Source organism: Betta splendens, chromosome 19 (genome assembly GCF_900634795.4).
Source record: "Betta splendens chromosome 19, fBetSpl5.4, whole genome shotgun sequence".
Lineage (NCBI taxonomy): Eukaryota > Metazoa > Chordata > Actinopteri > Anabantiformes > Osphronemidae > Betta > Betta splendens.
In genome coordinates, this window is record NC_040898.2 from 12,613,228 (window position 1) to 12,633,445 (window position 20,218).

Below are 20,218 nucleotides of genomic sequence, written 5' to 3' on the forward strand. Positions count from 1 at the left end.
ACAACGTCATAATGCGGAAAGATTTAGGTAAACCTGGGTATAGTATCATAGTGCATAAACGCAGAGAGAGGAAATTACTGTTGAATGTACATGACCTTTGAGCAACATGGGAATGAAACCTGAGACTTGGTTACTTATGGAGGAAGTCATACATCATTTCGGTGTCCATGTCAGATGGACCCAAAGATACTGAAAACGGGTTGTGAGGTCGGAGGAGCCCATGTTTCCCATGTTTCTCAAGGGTTTGGTGAAACCAGATGTTGGGCCGTTGGGTTGGGTGGGTCAGTCCACATCTGGCGTGGGATGGAGCTGATGTAGCTACAGTCTGAGGGCACCACTGATGTGGTGGCATGTGGTGTAATGTTAGAGTGGAACCATCCTGGAAGGTGGTGCATATTCACCATGAACGCTCAAACTAAATTCAAACCCCCCAAAAAACAGCTGCACTGTGTTACATTACAATAATTCATATATGAAATATTCAGACTTTTGGCTCAAGCACCAGAGAAACTAATTAGGGTTTCAAGTAAAGAACCACTGGAGAGAAGCTGCTTTTGTTTGTGAGCAGGGAGGCTGTTTTTATCATTGCATTTTGAAATGACAACAAGAATAATTGAATGTTTGCATTTCTTTTTTACTAATACCACTTGAGTGTTCAAAATAGCATGAGCAGACAATCCATAAAAAGCATTCTCATGAAATGTGTTCACCGGTAACACAACATACAAGAAACACGCGGACGGAACGTCTGTTAGTACATCGAGAAGGTGAAGTAAACACAGCGATGCATCAACACAACTACTCAGTTATTAAAAGTACGACTGTATCAAAAGTAACAAAAGGCCAGAGTCACTTTAGGCCGACGTATTCATGAACAACAGTGCTGAAAGAAACGGGAATGTTGCTCAGTGTGAATCTTACAATGCAGTCCAATAATACAGCTGCAAAAATAATGTGACTTTATTTACCACATCCAGTTTGTGTAGAGTTTGTATGTGACTAAATGGAAAAAAAACTCTCTAGCTAAAGTAAAAAGGTAGAAAAGAAACAGAAAATGACTCTCTGCCAGTTAGTTTATCGATTATCGGTGGCTCAGAGCACAATGAGTAAGCACTCAACATGATTTTAGTGGCAGAGACATCAGAAATGTGCACTCGTCAAGTCAATCTGTCTGTTTCTGTCACCCACATAAGAAAAACAATGATTTACAATCCACACGTGAGGACCGTCAGCCCGTCAGGCGTCGGTTCCCTCCAGGTTCTGGGCTCCTAATGCGGAGGACGTGGAAAACCTGCGGACCTCCCGGTAACATGAGCGAACTCTGTTGTGTGTGATTGCACAGTAACGCGCCCTGCAGTGTCGGCGCGCCGCTCCCTTCGGCCCCGTCGCCTCCTCGGCCGTTGGGAGGAAACAATGTGACACTGGTGCAAACAGCAAATTAAAACAAACAAATCGCTACCACATGGTGAAAGTGTCTGGCACCGCGGGCCGCGTGGCAATAAATACAGTATATAAATACTTTACATGTACCTGAGCGCAGACTCATAGCACCGGTCGGAGACAGAGCACCAAAGGGACCCGGCAGATGTTCTGGTCGACCTTCAGAGGCGTCGCCGTCACGTACGTTTTAAGGTTTTCAGAGTTTTCATAGTGCAAAGTTATCACAACAACGTCCCTTTGGGCCAAAGTCTCAGCTGCTGTATTTGACGTTGGCAGTTACGCAAGGCTTTGGTAGAGTTGGAGGATGCTTGGGGCCGGGTCTGAGGGGTGGAGAGACAGGCACTGAACGTGACTACGGTTCTACTCGGTTCTACCCGGCGCACGGTGCTTTGGACTCACCTGTTGGGCTGAGGGATGGGCCGCACGGGTCTGGGCGCGACGGGGGCCGGCGCCGGGCCACAAACAGCGGAGAGGCGCTGGACCACGAGGCTCTGGGCCGCGGAGGGCCCGCGGGTCACGCGAGAGGCCCGCGGGTCGGCGGGAAGCGGCTTCTGAGGAGCGCTGGGCTTCTCCAACTCCTGGTGGAAGGACAGACGCAGGGAAACGGTGACGGAGGCCTCCAGCAGGTGGCGCTGGCGGTCACAGAATGAGAGCTGAGAGCTGCTAATGACACGCGCTGTCATGTGGTTTTCATCTATTTGAGAACACTGAGGTCACGGCAGTGGCCCAGTACAGCACCTCACCCCCATCTGGTCTCCATCTACGGCCTCATCTTGTGCTTGGTTGGAGATGGGGTCTCCACAAACATCTCTGAAGACGGAGCCACACAGCTGAACCTCAGACCTCATTCATCCACCCAGCAGTCTATTAATTAACTCAAAACAGGCGCATTTATTGCCAAGCTTTAATTAATATTCAACTCAACGCTATCAGTGAATCCTTCCGTGCAGGATACGTCTGCCTTTTGCATCCATTAGGATCAAATATCTGAAGCACTGCTAATAATCCATCACTCTGACAGAAGACTTTCGTGCTTTGGGACGAGCTTCAGCTCCAGCCAGAAACGCAGCAGCGGAATTGAATGGTAGAGAAGTGAATTGCAGGCAACGGAACAAAGCGCGACTGATAAGGTGATTAATGGGGAGACGATCCTTGCATTTTGCAAAGCCTGTGTATCTGAAAGCAGGTGAGGCTCTCCCATAGGGCGATGCTTCAAGGCTCTGTCAGTGTCTCAAGGCTGCAAACAGCTGCTGAACACACTGTGGTGCAGTTTGTGCCGCGAGGAATCGCAGTTTGGCTTGAAGACGCAGCAGCTGAGTGGAACGAGGTTCATCATCAAATCGCTGATATGTGAGGTCGCATGTGTCTTAATATTGATTACCTCCTGAGCCGTTTTTGAGGCCAGACCTCCGTTAAATGCGTTTATCTGGCGAACACGCCTCTCATTAGCTTGATTCCGTGGGCGCCGTCCTCACGCCAGCCCCCCTGCGGAGCCTCTCAACCCCTGCAGCTCTCTGACACAAATTAAAACCAACTCAGGGCTGATTTCAAAAAGGACTTTCTGATCTTCATCCGCATTTGATCTCGTCCCTCTCTTCTGATTAGCCTTTCTCCACTGGAGCTCTAATTCGAGTTTAATTTCATTATTGGTAATGAGCGTCTCTTTTTCTCGGCGAATCGGCGTCACGTCGGCAGAGAAACGCGGGTCTGGAGGCGGCGGCGTCACAGTAAGCGCCGGCCATCACCTGTCAATCAAGTCAACTCATTATCAACTTCCCTCTGTGTCTTTGAACTCCGTCTCTCTGTCTTTCCCCTCCTCTCTCTGTCAGGTTCCCATGTCACACTCTCCCACCGGGAGCAAGTCAAAGCAGATTAAAGGCAAATAAGAGTCTTTAAAGAATCACTGAGTGAGAGGGATTTAACTCAGGAACCTTTGGCTTCTCCTCTCCTGCACTTTGACAGCCTGAAACCTCACCAGTGCCAGTGAGTTTAGCGCCCGTGATACTTCAGGTGTTTCATCTCCGTCTGTTCTCTGCAAGTCTTGCTCCATTTTTAATCATTTACGGTGCTTGGTGTTGTAGAATTTTATGAGACTGTGCATAAGTGTCAACACGCATTCGTTTTTCCTCATGCGTTAAAATGGCCGGTGCGGCGACCCCCCCCCCCCCTCCTCGTTACAATTACAAATTCAAAATTACAAAATTACAGCGACTAACATCATCCAGTAAACAGTTTCCAGCTGAGGGAGCAGCAGATCCACTCACCATCACCATTCTGCAGGAGTTAAGGCGAGACGCCTTAAACGCCGGCCCCCGGGCCGCGGCGGGGCTGTGGGGCGGCGGGGCCCGGTGGGGGGGGGGCGCGCAGGCCCGCGGCTGCCCCAGGCCGGCCGAGAGGGACAGGGTGAGAGACAGCGGGACGGGGTGGCCGAGGTGAAGCGGGGGGCACTGGGGCAGGCGGCGCAGGCTGTGGGGGGGGGGCGGCGCCTCTGCCCCCCTGTGAGGAGCCTGCGGAGAGATGAAAGACAGACGAGGAGAGTCAGCCGCAGGGAAGAGACTCTTCCTGACGCTGTCAGAGATGTATAAATCAAACGCTCCCTTGGCTGCTCACTGTTCCCCAGGCTCTTTTCAGGTAACCAATCAAAAGGAAGCACTAATATTGTTCCACCGGCACCTGTTTGGCATCACTCAGAGGTGGACGCAGCCCACACACGCCCAACTGTGACAGCATCGACGCAGGACCGGGCCGGAATATGACTGGGCCTGGTATTTGGACCCGGCCAGATGTGCACGCACACATGGGCTCGCGGGCACAGTTTAACACACCTCCCGACAAGTGGAAAATGACCTCACCTGCTCCGCGCCCACATCAAACAGCCCTCCGTCCTCCTTTCCTCACAGTCGACCCCAAATGAAAACCACATGCTAACCTCTAACGCTAACGGGGAACGCCGACCCCGCTGCACCGCCTCACGGCTTCACTCTGGACCCGGCTCCTCTCGTCTCAGAGCCGCTTGATCGCGGGTCACGTCCCGTTACACAGCGCGTCGGGCGGTGACGTGAGCGCGCGAACCGGGCGGCTGTCGGCGACGCCCCGCGATCATCAGCTCCTCCACGAAGGAGCCGCTGGCGAACGCGGATCACGCGCCCGTTACCTGCGTGTTACGATGTGAAAAGCGAGTGACCTTGAAGACGCTGGCGCCGTGCGGCAGAGGTGGAGCCGGGCGGGATGGAGACGCCGTGCTCGCTGGTGGAGGGGGGGCGGGGGGGGACGGGCCGCTGACTGCAGCGCTCACGGACCTTGAACACAAGAGAAGAAGCCTGTGATAAAATCCAGCCCCATCTGTTCCACCAGTAAATATAACAGTTAGTAAATAAAGGAGCACCTGAGCCTCTCCACTGGGTTCTTCTTACTGGTGAAGAGTCGGCCCAGTAGAGTTCTCCTCTTGATGCCGATGATCAGCCCGACCCCCAGGACGGTAAGAAGTGCCACCAGGACGCCCGCGGTCAGGTTCCTGCCGTCTGCACGGAGACACGCGGCGGGAGACGGGTCAGGCGGAGAACTCGGACCCGGGGCCGCAGCTCGGCTTTCACTTACCGGCCAATCGGATGGGGCCGCTGTCCAGGCTCCCCCCGAAACCCGCCTGGTCACAGAACGGCGGCGCCCAGTGCGCCTCACAGTGGCAGTTCTTGTTGTTGTTGCACACCTGCGGGAGGCGAAGAGGACAATGGTCGATGAGCGGCTGAGGCGTAGTAGACTGGGCTGTGGGGGTGGAGGAGGGGGTCCACGCCAGCACGCGAGGCGCCTGCTGGAGAAGCAGCAGACCCTCACGCCATTGTCATCATCCCTCGCTCTGCTCGCCGCTTCCTGTCCCGCGGCGACGGCTACGAGGATTCCCCAGCAGGGTAACGAGGAGCAGGTGGAGGCTCCGAGGAACATCTTGATCCAATCTGGAGACGCAGGGCGCCCCGGGTTCTCTTTGGATAGAACTTTATACATATGTCTTAATTTCAACCTGGAGGGTTTAATCACTGGAGATTTATCATTTTAAGGCCCGGTAAAAACGTTTCCAGTCACACAAAGAGCCCACGGGTCAGTGAAGCTAAGGGTAATATACCACAAAGCCAGACTTGTGACCACCCATAGACATTTGGTGGGTGGGAATTAAAAAAACAATCCAAGCATCTTCATGGTTAAACTCGGACTGTGTCACTGCCCCTCAGGGTCTGGCCTTCAGGTTTCAAAACATCTTCTGGGACAAGGACGACTGGCTGGAAGTATGATGAATGGAGCCCGAAGCTGAACACAAATGAAGTCATTATATCTAATTGATTGCACCTTTCAGCATCCAAAATGATTGATTGCCAGCCGCTCTGAAGGCTCCCTGCAAAATGAGCCACTGTTTGATGGGGAAACGGGGACGTTGGGTAAACAGCTGAGGTGGGCGGGTCACGGGCTCGCGCCTCGTGGACCGGTTTTGTACTGCACGTACCCCTCGGCCGCTGCACTTGGCTGAGCACTGGTGCACGCCGAACACGCTGACGTTCTGGCACTGGCGGTTCAGACACATCTGAAGCAGAGAAGCACATTGCACATGAGCAGCGTGAGCTCACGCTGGATGAAGGGCGGAGGCGAAATGAGACTGAGCGATGACAAGAACACACGCCCTGATCACACTTTCAAAACATCGCGGTCACAGGCCGTCACATCACATTCATTTCCACTAACTATATTTTCACACAAGTATTAAAACTCTAAAACGACCACTTAAAGACAGATTTTAATGACATCATTTATTATGTGATATCACCGAAGCACACGGCCTCATCAAACGCAGCCCTCACCGTTCCATCTCCACATTTGGTCCCCGTGAGGACCAGGCCGGGATCGGGCATGTCGTCCCCCAAGTACACGTGGGTCCCCCGGCACAGAATCCGCCCCCCCTGCTGCAGGGGTATATTGGTCTCTATGGAAACAGCGTTGGTCCCAATTACCGGGCGGTTCGCTCCTCCTTGACACTGGATTTTGCCACATTTAGCATCTCTGTAAATAGAACCGACAACGGGAAGAATAATAATGTGATAATTAAATAACATGTCACACTTTTCCCATATGTGCACATATGCAATTATTTCCCCCGTCCAATTAGTGAAGCTGCAGAGCGGAAAGCCTTTTTGTGCTGCTTTCAGACTATACATTTCTAAACATAACGTGCTGCAGCTGATTTACGGATTCTGAAAGCCTTTTATTTCTCTAAACAACAAGCTTTACTGTACAGTTCATGCATTCATCGGTTCCTTACTGTGCTTCACATTTGGCAAACGAGCCCTTGGAGTCCTTGCCACAGTTGCCGTAGGGGTCTCCTGCTGAGTTGACCCTTTCGAAGCAGATGCCCGGCGCTGGCTTGGCTCCTGCAACACACAGTGAGACGCGTTTGAAAGCGCTTAGCAAGCCGCCGCCCGCTACGAGCCGGGAATCCGCCCCCCACCTGGGCCCCACAGGGTGATGCACTGCTGCTCGTGGGTCTGGCAGATGCCGTTGTAGCAGTAGCCGTCGGCGCCGTGGCAGGCGTGGCCGTCGTGCAGGTAGACGTTGGGGGGGCAGTGGGGGCCGGCGCCGGTGCAGAACTCGGGGAGATCGCAGGAGTTGCTGGAGTCCCGGCAGGGGGTCCCCGCCGGCTTCAGCTGCGCGGGGAGAGTGAGAGGGTGAAGACTGTGCAGAGGGTTTAAAACGCTTGCATTGACACAATTGCATGAATGGAGATTAGCGCAGCGTCGGTGGAAAGAGCCGTCATGGCCGCCTCCTCGGCGAAGCGCCCACCTGACAGTCCTGGCAGCACTGTCCGTGTGCACAGACGGCCTCCCCCTTCAGAGTGCAGGTGGTGGCGTTGCAGCAGGGATTCACGCATTCCTTCGAATGGAAATTCAAAAGGGCAAACGGAGAAAAGGACTTTAAGTGAGGGGGAACAAAGGTAAAGAAGGATTAATTCAGCACAAAGAGCCCGTTTTCATCCCGCTCACACTTTGTTATCGCAGGAGGTGCAGACCTTGCAGGTCTCTGTGCCATGGTAACACAAAGTGTGGAGCACATCTTTAAACTGTCTGTCTGGCAGAAGGAACTCATCGGAAAAATAACCAGCTGAACGCTGTGCGTTCAGCAGCAGAGGACTAGTATCAAACAAAACGGTGTTAGATGTTTGTTAAGCGAAATGGCAAAGAAGAGAAGAACCAAACGAAACTGTGATGTTTTCTAGCTGTGAGCTAGAAACAAGTTAAATAATTAAACTGAAATTATTTATTCTGCTTATTACAAAATGATCAAACCATCAGAACAACTCATGAGCATATTTTTGACAGCGAGTCAGTATCAGTCTCCCTGTGGCGCTGCTCTTCTCAGCACCGAGGCCCATCTGTTTCACGTTAGCCTTCATCACGGGCCACGGCCTGCACGATCAGCAACAGCCCGACTCCCGACGCCGACGGGAGCTAGCGTTCGATCAAGGCCGAGCATCTGAGACCGCGACGGCGCTGGAGCGGCGGCCGCGTCCCCTCTCGCCGTCGCCGTCTGAGCACAATGCACAGCTGAGTCCAGACCTTCCTTCAGCCTGAAAATCATTACGAGCCTTTCCCATGGTCCCCGAGGCCAAAGGAGGTGGACTCAAAAGAAGGAGCTGTGACTGTGAGGAACAGCGACCCGGCTTTTTAATGAGGCTTTTAATGGCGGCGAGAGGTGCTGTCTGGTCCGGCCTGGCTTTGGCCCGGTGCCCCTGGACTCCGCGGACAGCGCCATTGTTGCTGCTGGCGCGGACTCGCGAGCGCTTTGTTCCGAAGGACAAGGCCGAAGCGGCCGTTATGAGGAAAACAGGCGGCCCCTTCATAGATGCTATCCTCATATTAAACTATGTGCCACTTACATCATGAGCGACTGTTAATCGCCTCGCAGCTGGAGCGTTACGTGCGTGCATGCCTGTGCACTGACTGCGTTTCTGTTTACTTTGGTAAATATTGGTTTAAGCCACCCGTCTGTTAGCAGAGCCACAGGGACCCCCACGAACACTGGCTGCTGGGAAAAACGAACAATCTATGGCTAGCAGTTATGAGGGGGTCTGACAGGACTGCTGGGAAACTCTGGGGGTTCTGGGGATGAAGGTGGTTTGCTTATGGTGGCAAACAGCGGGCTCACCTCCAGTTCTCCACAGTCGCATTCCTCTCCCTCCTCCACGTAGCCGTTGCCACACTTCTGCCCTCCGTACAGCACCTTGACCTCCGGCATGTTGAACAGACACATCCCGATGCCCTTCTCGAAGCTGGCCGTCAGGTCCTTCTTGCTGCAGCTGCTGAACGCTGTGGGGAACGGATACCTGGCAGAGGAGCAGAGGAGGAGGACGGTGGCTGAGACGGAGCTCCCGCGTAATCGCCGCTAATTGCCGCTAATCGCGAAATCAATCAACCGTTGGGGCCGGGACCTCAAAAAGCATGAGGCCGCAGCGACTTCTTTGGAGAGGAGATCTGATAAGGCATATTTTATAACACAGAGAATCGTAAAGAGTCCAACTAAAAAATTCTTTCTTCAAAAGTCTTGCAACACGCATGAATTTGGAAGAGGAGGGGGTGGTGTGTTTCTAATATTGTTGTTGGAGTGGATGGAGAGGGTGGTCTGCTCCGTGGGGAACGCACACGGCCCACGGCCGAGTCTGCCAGCAGCTTTCTTACTCACCTCCTGTGGCTTTATTGTGCTTTGCTGTGATAATTTGAAGCCTTCGATGCGTGTGAGTATACAGTACGTGGTATATTTTTCTGTATGTCACTTGATTTTATAAAAAGTACCCCATACGTTTTTTAACACGCGCACAAACGAGGCCATAACTGCTAGATGTAACAGTCACAGATGAGACGATGAGTGGAAGCTCTGGGCCGATGCCCCAATGATTCTCTTAACAAGCTTTGCAAAGGGCCCTCGACTTGAAATGCGTGTCATCACCAGCACCTTAGCACCTCCAGCACCTTTGCCACCCACTCCTGCTCGGCCCTGCGGGCTCAAACAATTGATTTTCTTTCCCCTGAACTGGCCAGCGACACGTGCTGTCGTGGCAACGAGGCCGCTAACGCTGCTCCAGCCGACTGCGGCCGACCCGGCGTCAGGAGGGTAAACGCTGCTCGGCTCTAATTTCACTGATTGTGTGGATGACAGAGTAGACGAAACACAATGACAGGGCAGTGCAGTCAGGGTCCACGCAACACAACACGACTGTGTGACTCCTCCGCAGTCGTTGTGCTGGAGCTTTTCAGTTTTAAAGCTGCATCTTGGACTCTGACTCATCGGCAGCTTTGACGTAGAACATGTCAAATAACCACGAGGCACCTGAGCCAAAACGTCTTGCTCACGTCGCATACGTTCAGTTCCACTCCCTTCCGGCGCATGACAGACACATTCGGGATCCAGCTGTTCTTTATGACAAGCAATACAGAAATAATTGGTCAGCCTTCACCAGTCTGGGTGTGGGAGCAGGAATGATGGCTGTGAAAATGCAGCTACGTTGGATGGCATTTAGCAGCTGCAGTCCCCAGGGCGTGCACATCTGGAGCTCATGGCCCTCTGAAGACACTCGAGACAACGCTCGTCCCCTGGGAGTCTGGGCCACCACCTCCAATGAAAAACCCGGGCTCGTTTCTTTGTTCTGTCTTACGCGCTATTGTTTTCCAACAGATTACACCCCAGGTGCATTATGGGATTAGCTCATCTTTCGTCTGTGTTCTTACTTTATCTGTAATCTGCAGCGAGTGTTCCGACAGTTGGCTTCTAAGCTGCAGGAGCCGTGCAGCCGATGGTTGATGGAGTGTACGAAGCAATCACTGCGACTGAGCTGCACCACCGGCAAAACGCGTCTCTAATGGATCTGTGGGAGGTCCGGTGATAAGGAATCAGTCCCAGATCTATTACAGACCTCTGTGATCTGCCCCACACTGTGATAACACCACAGAGCTGGAGTTTTCCAAACACCTCACAGCTCTGCAGCCTCGAGGGGGGGGTAAACCAATCCAGAAGCAACACAGTTACTTTACTGCAACGTTTGACTTTAATTCCTGTAAAAAAAGTGAGTTGCTTCACTAAAATAAACGTACTGGTGAAGTGCCTCCAGTAATAAAAATGACACATTTCCTGTTTAAATGTTGCAAGAAGCTGATGTTTACGTGACTTTTTTGCTGACTATGACATAAACCTAAACTTCACTTCACCTTCAGATTTAGGCTGAGCAAGATTCTCTCCTCGTCGCTGTACCTGTGGTTCAAATGGCAGGAAAGTCACGCAGCCTTTCCAACTATGCTGTCGATGCACTATTCGCGGAGCATGGGAACATTTCTAGAGAAAACGGAAAAAGTTGTGAAACTAAAAATGCTTCAGACTATGAATTTGAATGTTAATCTTCTTTGTGAAATGCAGTCCTGAGGCCTGGGTGATGATATTAGGTGATATGATACGTTTTGGCCTTTGGTGCCGAGTTGTCTGGCCGACATTTTAGATACCGAAGAGCATTTCCACGTTGATTTCCCTACGGACCCAATTAAACGAAGCCTACTTCCTGTTCTGGGTCCTCAGCTGGGCACAGGTCATATTTCCATGACAAGCTGATTATTTATTGACAAGGGAAATATAGAAAATGAAAAAATGTGCAAGCTGAGAAAAGATATCACGTATATAACAGTGTCATCTGCATACGATGCAGTTGCAGACTATGCTGGACTACATACAGAATGTTCAGTAGATCATTTAGAGGTGTTATTTAAACTTGGAACCGCAGAACCACCTTTTTAAGTGAAGTAATGAGAGTCAGGCTTCTTGCAATCACGTGTGGTTCACACAACAGTAAATAAGTCTCAAAGCAGACAATCAAACCTTGAAAAAGGACACAGCACAACTGAAGAGAAGTGCACCAAGCACAGAACCCTCAACGATATACACATGCCTGCACATATGTGTCGAATCTTGTGTGTTTCTGTGTGTTTGTGTTTAAATGACATACAATCCCAAAGCATAAGAGACACCAGGCTGTTCTCATTTGGAGCTAATGGTGGGGTCGAGAGATGGATGGTGAGGGAAAGGCAACAACTAGCCATGACCAATGTGAGCAGGAAACAAGCCGAGCTCCGTGCAGATGTGCAGCTGGCACTGGAACAGCTTGCTGTTTTACTGCCCCCTCACCCGCCTCACCCGCCCCCCGCCTCCGCCAACCTCGTATAGTAATGATGAACTGGATCTCATTATGTCCTGGAGCCACAGCGCAGCAAGGAAAGTTTGATGGGTATCTGTCAGTGCGGCGTTATCATGGAAGGTCAATCAAAGCAAAAGCACTGAATTATTGAACGCAGGAGCTGATGATCACCACGGCTTCGGCACCAACACATGATGAAGAGGAGCTCCATATCATCACACTGTGCATCAGAAAACACTGCTGAGATAAACACATCCGTCCACATAAAAACAATAAGAATAGCTGAGCCTACATGTACATGGATGTGTGGTCACGTGGTATTTTAAAGCAAACAACCCGCGGGAGATGTAGTAGAGCCTGAGGCAGAGCAGACGCTTTAGTGATGGCTTGGAATGAAATGAGGCAGTGGAGGAATATGCAGTTTCTAAACGTCCTTATTTAAATATTTGGCTGCCTTAATCCTGGATTAAATAGCAGAGGAGCAATAAGGAGGTGTAGAGGGATTATTTTGAAACCAAGGAGTGGATCATTTCTTTTGTCAACTAAAATAGAGAGTGTGAGGCGTCAAACAAAAAACCTAATTGTCACGTCCTACTTTATTTCTCCTGTATATATTTGGTACAAACTCATTTTTGTCACGTCTGCAAACAACTTCATGCGTAAAATGACATGTTTTCGATGCATGAACACTGTATAATAGGCCGTTTTCAGCCATATTTAACTATTTATTTGAAGCTGCAGAGAGATTTTTCAACATTAAAGATGCATGTATGTCAAAGAATAGCATCGCTCCAACCGGCGGTGAATAAGGAAGTGAAGGAGCCAAGAGCAGGGAGTGGAACAAAGATGGACGGTCAGAGGAAGCATTTCTTCTTCTCACCTTGAATCACGTTGCCGTTTTAAGAGCAGCTCCCTAAGCAGGGATACCCTCAGTCAGGGATAAATATAAATGTCCGACATGCCGCTGTGTTCTTTAAGTCTATAATCAAGAATAGAGTTAGCCTGTTTTTCATGGGTCGTGTCCAAACCAAATACAGAGGGATGTTTCCAGCACAAGTCTCCCACAGACCAAGAGACCTTGGCTGGAACGAATCCCACAGCATTTCCAACCCCTCTGCTCAGTCTACTACAACATATGTGCTTTGCAGTTATTTAATAACTTCATATAGTATGTGGTTTGATACTTACACACTATATTTTGGCTGCAATTAGTGCAATACAGACTTCAGGCCCTGAAGATCAGCTCCACTGTGAGCATAGGTTAAACTCTGCTGTTTTGGCTGTGCACTAATACTGAACCATTGTTTCCCAATTCAAAATGAGTCATATTGCCTCAGGGCATTAGCACAGCTGTTGAATGTGCCATAAAGCAGGCGGCCCCACAGTTCAGCAGCATCATTTACTTACAGCTCGGCAGACAACAAACTGCTAATGGAATGTTTTATTCCCGTTACCAGGTTAGTGTCGGCTTCATGCAAACAGCCAACACCGTTTCCAGAATAAACACAGTTTCCCATGGTAGCTTTATTCTGAAGGGACACCGTGACTCACCCTGTGGACGGAGTCATGATGCAGCCCCCGCGCTCCGCCGTGATCCTGCAGCCACAGCCCCTCTCCGGCGTGTCGTGGTTCATTCCGAAGTTGTGTCCGAGCTCGTGGGCTAAAGTCACTGCAGCTCCCAGAGGGTTGTCTGAGTGATCCTACGGCAAACAGCGATCATGGAAAAACTAAATCTGATGTTTCATTACTTCCATAGTCCTGTAAATAGATATAGAGCTAATTAAAAGCAGGCGCTGCCTGTTACATGTGCCGAGGAAAACAACAACTGAAAACTCGTGCTCGTCAAATTGTTGCTCCCCACAGGACCCACTGGAGGAACATTACTCAAAGCAAGTGAGTGTATTTGCATATTGCCGGGATTACAAACAACATGATCAAATCTGCGTTTATCAGAGCGCTTCCTCTGCGGGCTGTCCCCTTCAGCAGCCTCTGCAAACGCTGGCAGAGACAAAGACGCCAGCTTCTCCTCGGCATGAAAGGCTGAGGCTGGGGTGCAGAGATTTCGAGTGTATAAAACATAAACACATGAAGAAGGCCAGTTAAATAATGGAGTGGGAGCAGCTATCAGCCTTTCATGGATGCAGAGTTGTGCATCACAGCACCTTTGCCCCTGGAGCCTCCCGTCACTGCATTATTCAGCAACTCAGGCTCAGCTGATGAACAGCTCAGTGGGGGGGGGGTGTTAGAGCGTAACGGTCGTCACCTGTCAGTACTCCAAAAACACAAGACACCTATAGCAGCTGATAGATTAAAGTGCTCAAGCTGGCGCTGCCGTCTCAGTGTAGCATTTGGAGCTGGTGAATTGAGATTCCAGGTGGTCCGAGGATGGATGCTTAGGATTTAACGGCTTAGGAACATCACAGTGAAGCCCACAGAAGAAACGGGCTAATGAGTTCTGATGCACTCGGTGATGGCGGTTTGCACAGCTGAAGAGTCTGCTCTGCGTCTCCGACCTGATATATGTGCGCAAGTAGAGCTCCGTAATGACCAAGACTCCAATTTACCATCTGGGAGGAGAGGAGTGAAGAACCATCTGGGGGCTCGTTGTAAAACCTTCCCAATAGCCAGTCAGGCCCCAACACAAACAGCCACAGACACAGACAGTATAAATGCGCTAGTACAACACGGGGCCACGTATGTGTCGCCATTTACGAGAAGCCTCTGGGTTTTCATTCAGCCGATGAGCGCTACCCTTAAATTCAGTCATTGGTTCCACCTTATTTGATTTGCACTCATGTAATCGATATACGCAGCACAAAGGCTACGATGGACTCCCCCCACTTGGCCCACGCCTGCTCAAAGTGTGCGCCGTCATATACCACAACCCAATAACAGAGACCCGGCAGCCGTTTGAGCATGTGTGCAGTGCAACGCGGCGGGCAACGCACCATGACGATCCCCCCGGACTGCTCTGCCGTGCACATGCTCATGATGGGCGCCATGCCGATGGTGGTGCCCTGGAAGTACACCCCGCTGTGGGAGAGGAAACAGAAGTCAGCGCATCGTCGGCGTAGAGGCGAGTCGAGCCAGCCACCGGAAAACACGTCCACGGGCACCTGATGAGCTGCGCGTTGTCGTGGGGCTTGTGAGGCAGCAGCTTCACCTTCCTCCAGTCCAGGAACTCGTGCAACGTGGTGAAGGGGTCCTGGGTGACGGGACACTTGTCCATATCGCTCCACACCTCCAGGCCCACCAGAGCCACCCTGATGTTCAGGGCCCTGTAGAACTGAGGGTTGAGAGAAGGAGTCAAAAGAAGGGTTTATGTTCTGATATGAGAAATAATGCTACGGCACAAATAAGTCTGAGAAATTAGACACAAATCAATGATTTTATTTTATTTTTGATTTATTAAACCATCACTTTTCTGGTGTTTTTGTGACAGCTTCATATAGAAAATCCATTCCTAACTCAATCCGCCTCTGCTGGCAGGTTGGCTAGTTCTCCGCGGCCTGATGGGACTCCTCACAAATGACATTTCAACACCGCGTCCCGTCTGCTGATTCGATTGTTACCTTGTCCACGTAATTGGCGATCTCGGCCAGCCGCTGCTTAACCTTCTCCATGTCCTTGCCTTGCTTCTGAAACTAGAGAACACAGCTGTATTGGAGACGTGACCTCAGGCGCCTTGTTTTATATCATTCACCATCTACAGCGTGTGACATGAACCCTTCTTTCTTGTGTCAGTCAGGAGAACGTTCTTCCTTTAGACTGCTTTCAGATAGATCTCGAGTCTGAGATTTGAGCTGATTCGATGTGAATACTGTTTTTTTTGAGTGGAGTGGTCACATCACGCGTGCAGAGGCAGGGAGGAAACGGATAAGCGAGCAGACAAATCACAGATGACACTGAGCCTTCGTACGTGTGTCTCCACAGGTTGAAGTGGCAGCAGAGGTTGTGACCTCTGACCTCCATGCGGCAGAGGGTGAGGGGGCTGAGACCTCGCTGACCCGTACGTACCTCCCTGTTGTCGGCCACGATGATCAGTTCCACATACTTGGTTGTCGTCTGCGCGTGACGCTTGTGCTGTGGAAGGGAACAGACAGGTGTGAGGGAGATATGATAGAGCAAGGGGGGGGGGGGGGGGGGGGGGGTGACAAGTGATAGGGGATAAAGAGTAAGGAGCAGGAGAGAAAGTAAAGACATTAGTTGGATGCACCTTACCTAAATTTACCTAAAGTGTTCTGTGTTTAAAAGCAATCAGACACTTTTACAGGAGTCGCTGAGGTCACAGACAGTGAGGATTCATCCTGTGGGGACCATGAATCCCCCGACCCAGTGGTTTCATGGATAAATAATACTCAACTCAGCCACTATTTTTATATTGGCCTCAGTCCGGTATTTCATCAGCACACACATGCACAAACAAGCTCCCTCTGCACTTGCAGAGCCCCAAACTATTGTGCTGGCTCAGGGCTGTGCCTTCGCACCAACGCTCTTTCAACCTGATCCCCTTCATCCCCGCTGGCCGGGCAGCCTGGATCCTCTCTGCTCTTATCTGCCTTCTCCATAGATAAACCAGTGTGCTGCACAGCGAGGGCAGCACACAGCACACAGCAGCGCGGACCAACCGGGCCTCGTGTCACGGCCCAGCGTCGGACGGACCTCATCGGCTCCATCCGACTCTCAGCCTTTATCTTTAACCCTCGAGCAGGTTGCACCACGATGCAGCGAGCTGAGTTCACCTCGGTGGAGTGTAGTTCCAGCTCTTCCCATTTTAAAGCGCCCTCTCTGTCCTGTCTGTTACCTGTGGCGGTCTCTCTTCCCAGTCATCGCTCTTCTCTTTGCAGACGCGTCTCGTGTTGACGGAGGGAACGTTGCATTGTGCTGCTGTCAGAATTTGCTCACTTGGACTGAATCCTCACAGTCTTAACGGCAAAGACAATCGATGCCACTGACGCCAGCACGATCGTCAAGATGACTAAAAGCTGCACAATAAAACTATTATTACGTCCAGAAACAAAAAGGAACGGGTTGTTTTGGCCTGTTTATGGCCGTTCAGCCTTCGTCCGCATGTTTGGCCAGTTTTCCAACACACACCCTCAACATGAGCTTCATGAAACGATTAAACAGCAGAAGTGGAAAAGGAAAGTCCCTCACATCGGAGCCCTCCTTCTGGGCTCCACATCTGCTTCATCTCCGTGTCTCTCTGTATTGACTTGATAAATCACACGTGTTTGTGCTGTCACCGGTCCGATAAGCCACACATCGCTGGAGTCTGTCTTCTCCACTTATCAGCGCTTATCATCCTCAGAGCCCAAATCCTCAGACGAGCCTCTGGCCCCTATTTTTTACCGGTCTCCATCAGGTTGAAAGGAAGTGCAGCCTTGGGAAGCAGCCGGTTCAGTTCTGGATGGACCAGTCCAGGCCGGACCCGCGTACAACCCATCGTGTCACACCACATTCAAAGCAGAGGCTACTACTTAACAGGCAGTGTACTTTTCACAGTCCCACTCTCCATATCACTAATGGACGCTGGCGGATCAGATGGAGGAATAAGTGACGGGTGAATGCTAATAGCAGGAGGCCACTTACCAATAAGTGCAAAGAACCTTTTAAAAGGAAACCATTTACATTTCGTGCAGTCAGATTCAAATAGTGTTATAATAGTGTTATAGTGAGAACACACTGACTCTCACTGGTTAGAACCTTCTACAGTCTGACTCAGAAGCAAGTGTGGTTAAAACTCTCTTTAAGTTAACGCAGTTAACAGCACGGACACTTCAACAGAATCGTCCTCACCCGTGCGCTGAAGGTCCGGAACGGGACGCTCTGAGCGTGCTCAGTGGCGTAGGACGTGTTGAAACCGTGGCCGCAGGTGCCGGCGGAGAGAGCGAGGTGTTCAGCTCTGTAGATCCAGTGGGTCCCATCGGAGTGATCGGCAGACGGCTCCAGCACGTAGGCCCTGCCGTCCAGAGAGACCAGCCCCCTGCAGGAAGAACAACGCACCTCAGATGTAGGTCTCAGACGGGTCAGAACACAGCGCTGACATCGATGTGCGCCGTTGTTCCCTTTCCCCGCAACTTTTCCCATGATTCAACGGCGACCTCTGTGATTTATACAGACGTCTCCATGCACGGAGTCTGGATCAAACGTGGGATTCTCACAAACCTTGCACAATATTCATCACCCCCCGAAGTCCGAGCGCCGCCAACCCAAACCTAAGGCAATTTACTCGGCGCACGGGCCAAGCAACATGCAGCTCTCAGAAAGATGTCTCCATCACTCAACGTAACGCAGATACGTGGCAGGAGAGACCAAAATAAATACATAAATATTAAGGCCAACAGCGGACGTTTCGCAATCAGGCAAAGCTCTCTGCTTTCGATTTGTCTAGGAATATTCCTGCGTTTGCTATGTCTGTCTGACGTCCGGTGGACATTCAGAGATACAAAGGACACACGTACTTGATCCCGGCACAGATGCTGAGGCTGACGTCTGAGTCGACGTGACCCTCCACCTCGCCGTGGTAGTAGCAGTTCGCCTGAAGGAACACAAAGGGGGGGGGGGGTTAGTGTTTCATCAGGCTGAAGAGCTTCAGTTCCTTATATTTCCCAGGTTTATCTCCGCCTGCTACTGTGCTGTGCCGGCGCCCGCTTCCAGAAACCACCCGTCGGGCTGCGGCAGCGAGTGACGAATGTGAGCTAAGTCTGTGTTTATTGAAGCCGGCCTGGAAACGAGAGGACGGGGAGGAAGTGCCTGCTTTACAGCCGCCCGCTGCTGGCAGAGGTGAGCGCCTCAAACACCCCGCGCTGGAAAACAAGCGAATGTGAGTTCTACACCCGTTCGTACTGACGCTAAATATAGAGGGCAGGCGGTAAATTGTAATCTCTGGCCGCCTTCTATGTGGCCGACCTCCAGAGGCTGCAGATCCAACAAGCTCAGGGTCTAAATGCGTTTCTGCTAATGGAAACTCTTGCTTAATGTTGCATCACAGTATAATTCTCCCATGAAACTATGATAATCCAATTAATATTTTCACACTTCTGACACAAGCTAGTTAGTAGAGCTCAGGGGAAATAATGTCTTTCAGTCTTTACCACAACAATAAATCTTTCAACTGCAATTAATAAAATCATAATCTAATAATCTGGTTTGAAGACGGATTAAGGGCTGATAATGATAAACAGACACTACCACCCAAAAAGCAGCAGGAAGTCCTGATTTTCCACTGAACGAGGTGAGAAAGTGACACGACGGCACAACCCGCGACATGAAAAATGACATTTTAGCGCAGCGTGAGGGAGCAGGGCTGGATTTAGTGCAGAGTTAATGCTACCACCTCATGTTTCTTTGATGAGATCATGACGGTGATGCATCGACATGAAGCGCGTGAAAAGGCCTTCTGCTGCGGAGGTTTCTCCAGAAAGGAATGGGAAAGGAAAGCGCTCGCGTCATCAGACGTGAAATTAGCAAGATTAACTGCTAATGGGCGGATTATTTTGGGGGGGCAAACACTGCTTATCCTAACCATGCTTTTCTTATTCCAAGTTAACACTTTTATAACTGTGCTAGAGATTTATAATCCCAATAGGCGTCTCGTGTTATAGCGCAGGGCTCTTTATTGTATTATACATGTGAACTTGGATTAATGAGAAGGCGAGAAGCAGACAGAGGGAACTGAGGAAGGCTGAGTCATTTTGAAGTCACTCCCAGCATTACCTTGCCTTTGACACACAGCTGAACCCCCTAGATCCCTTGCCCAGATCACTATATCAACCTCCTCCCTGCCGACAGGACAAATAAATTAGCCGCGGAGCGGATCAGCCTTGTTTCCAGTCAGACCCTCCCTCGAAGATCTGGCCGTGTGCTCATGGGAGAGGAATGAGAGGAGGGGTGGAGGTTCGGTTCTGAGCTGGAAAGATGCTGAGCAGGTAAAACCCGGCTACTGGCAGCGACCCCCCGGTCCATCATAATCCATCCGCTGCACATTCATTATCTCAGGGCTCGGTAGAAAAGCCCAAAGAAGTCAGTCGGTACAAGCAGGTCGCACACTTGGCCCATTCGCTTCCCCTTAAGAATGAATGTATTAGTCTCTAATCCCATTTGTAAGCACTTATGGAGCCGCTCCCCACGTTCCAGCCATCGATGAGCCCAGTGGGCCGCACCGAGCCGGCCTGCTACAACTCCCTCATTGTGCGGTTCTGATGAGGTGGCCGAGCCCAGCCGGCAACGGCCCCGCTCCCGTCCCAGAATCCTCCGGTGGAAAATGCTGCTCATTTTACTGTCGGCTGCCTGTTATTGAATTACACTAATCGCTGTTTCAAGCGGGCCAAGCGTTTACAGGCTGGCTGCTATTGTGGTTATCTGAACAAAATTTAGACGTTTAATTGCTTTTCAAGCGGCAGATGATCCAGTCGGTCCGAGCGAGCAAGCAGGTGGAGGCTTTGAGGCGTTGAAGGTGAATGGAATTACTGTACATTTCCAAAATAAATGCAATTCATTAAGCTGCTCCGTGGAATATGTTATAAAATCCATTGTTTTCAGTAGATGTTTTCCATTAGTGAACTC

The 20,218-nt window shown here is 50.8% G+C and overlaps 1 protein-coding gene across 1 annotated transcript in view; it reads right to left on the reverse strand.

Moving 5' to 3' along the window:
• Positions 1–613: 613 nt before the first annotated feature.
• Positions 614–20,218, reverse strand: part of LOC114845872 (disintegrin and metalloproteinase domain-containing protein 12-like) — a 39,560-nt gene continuing 19,955 nt past the window's right edge. The window contains exons 5-23 of the mRNA XM_029134427.3: positions 18,115–18,191; positions 17,450–17,636; positions 15,668–15,733; positions 15,223–15,294; positions 14,767–14,936; positions 14,599–14,683; positions 13,202–13,350; positions 8,623–8,800; positions 7,261–7,350; positions 6,929–7,124; positions 6,743–6,851; positions 6,285–6,483; positions 5,933–6,010; positions 5,038–5,146; positions 4,826–4,961; positions 4,625–4,739; positions 3,705–3,947; positions 1,840–2,018; positions 614–1,760 (exon numbers count right to left, since the gene is read on the reverse strand). Of these exons, the coding sequence (XP_028990260.1) occupies positions 1,691–1,760; positions 1,840–2,018; positions 3,705–3,947; positions 4,625–4,739; positions 4,826–4,961; positions 5,038–5,146; positions 5,933–6,010; positions 6,285–6,483; positions 6,743–6,851; positions 6,929–7,124; positions 7,261–7,350; positions 8,623–8,800; positions 13,202–13,350; positions 14,599–14,683; positions 14,767–14,936; positions 15,223–15,294; positions 15,668–15,733; positions 17,450–17,636; positions 18,115–18,191 (2,508 nt within the window). The 3' untranslated portion in view covers positions 614–1,690. The remainder of the gene's footprint in view (positions 1,761–1,839; positions 2,019–3,704; positions 3,948–4,624; positions 4,740–4,825; positions 4,962–5,037; positions 5,147–5,932; positions 6,011–6,284; positions 6,484–6,742; positions 6,852–6,928; positions 7,125–7,260; positions 7,351–8,622; positions 8,801–13,201; positions 13,351–14,598; positions 14,684–14,766; positions 14,937–15,222; positions 15,295–15,667; positions 15,734–17,449; positions 17,637–18,114; positions 18,192–20,218) is intronic.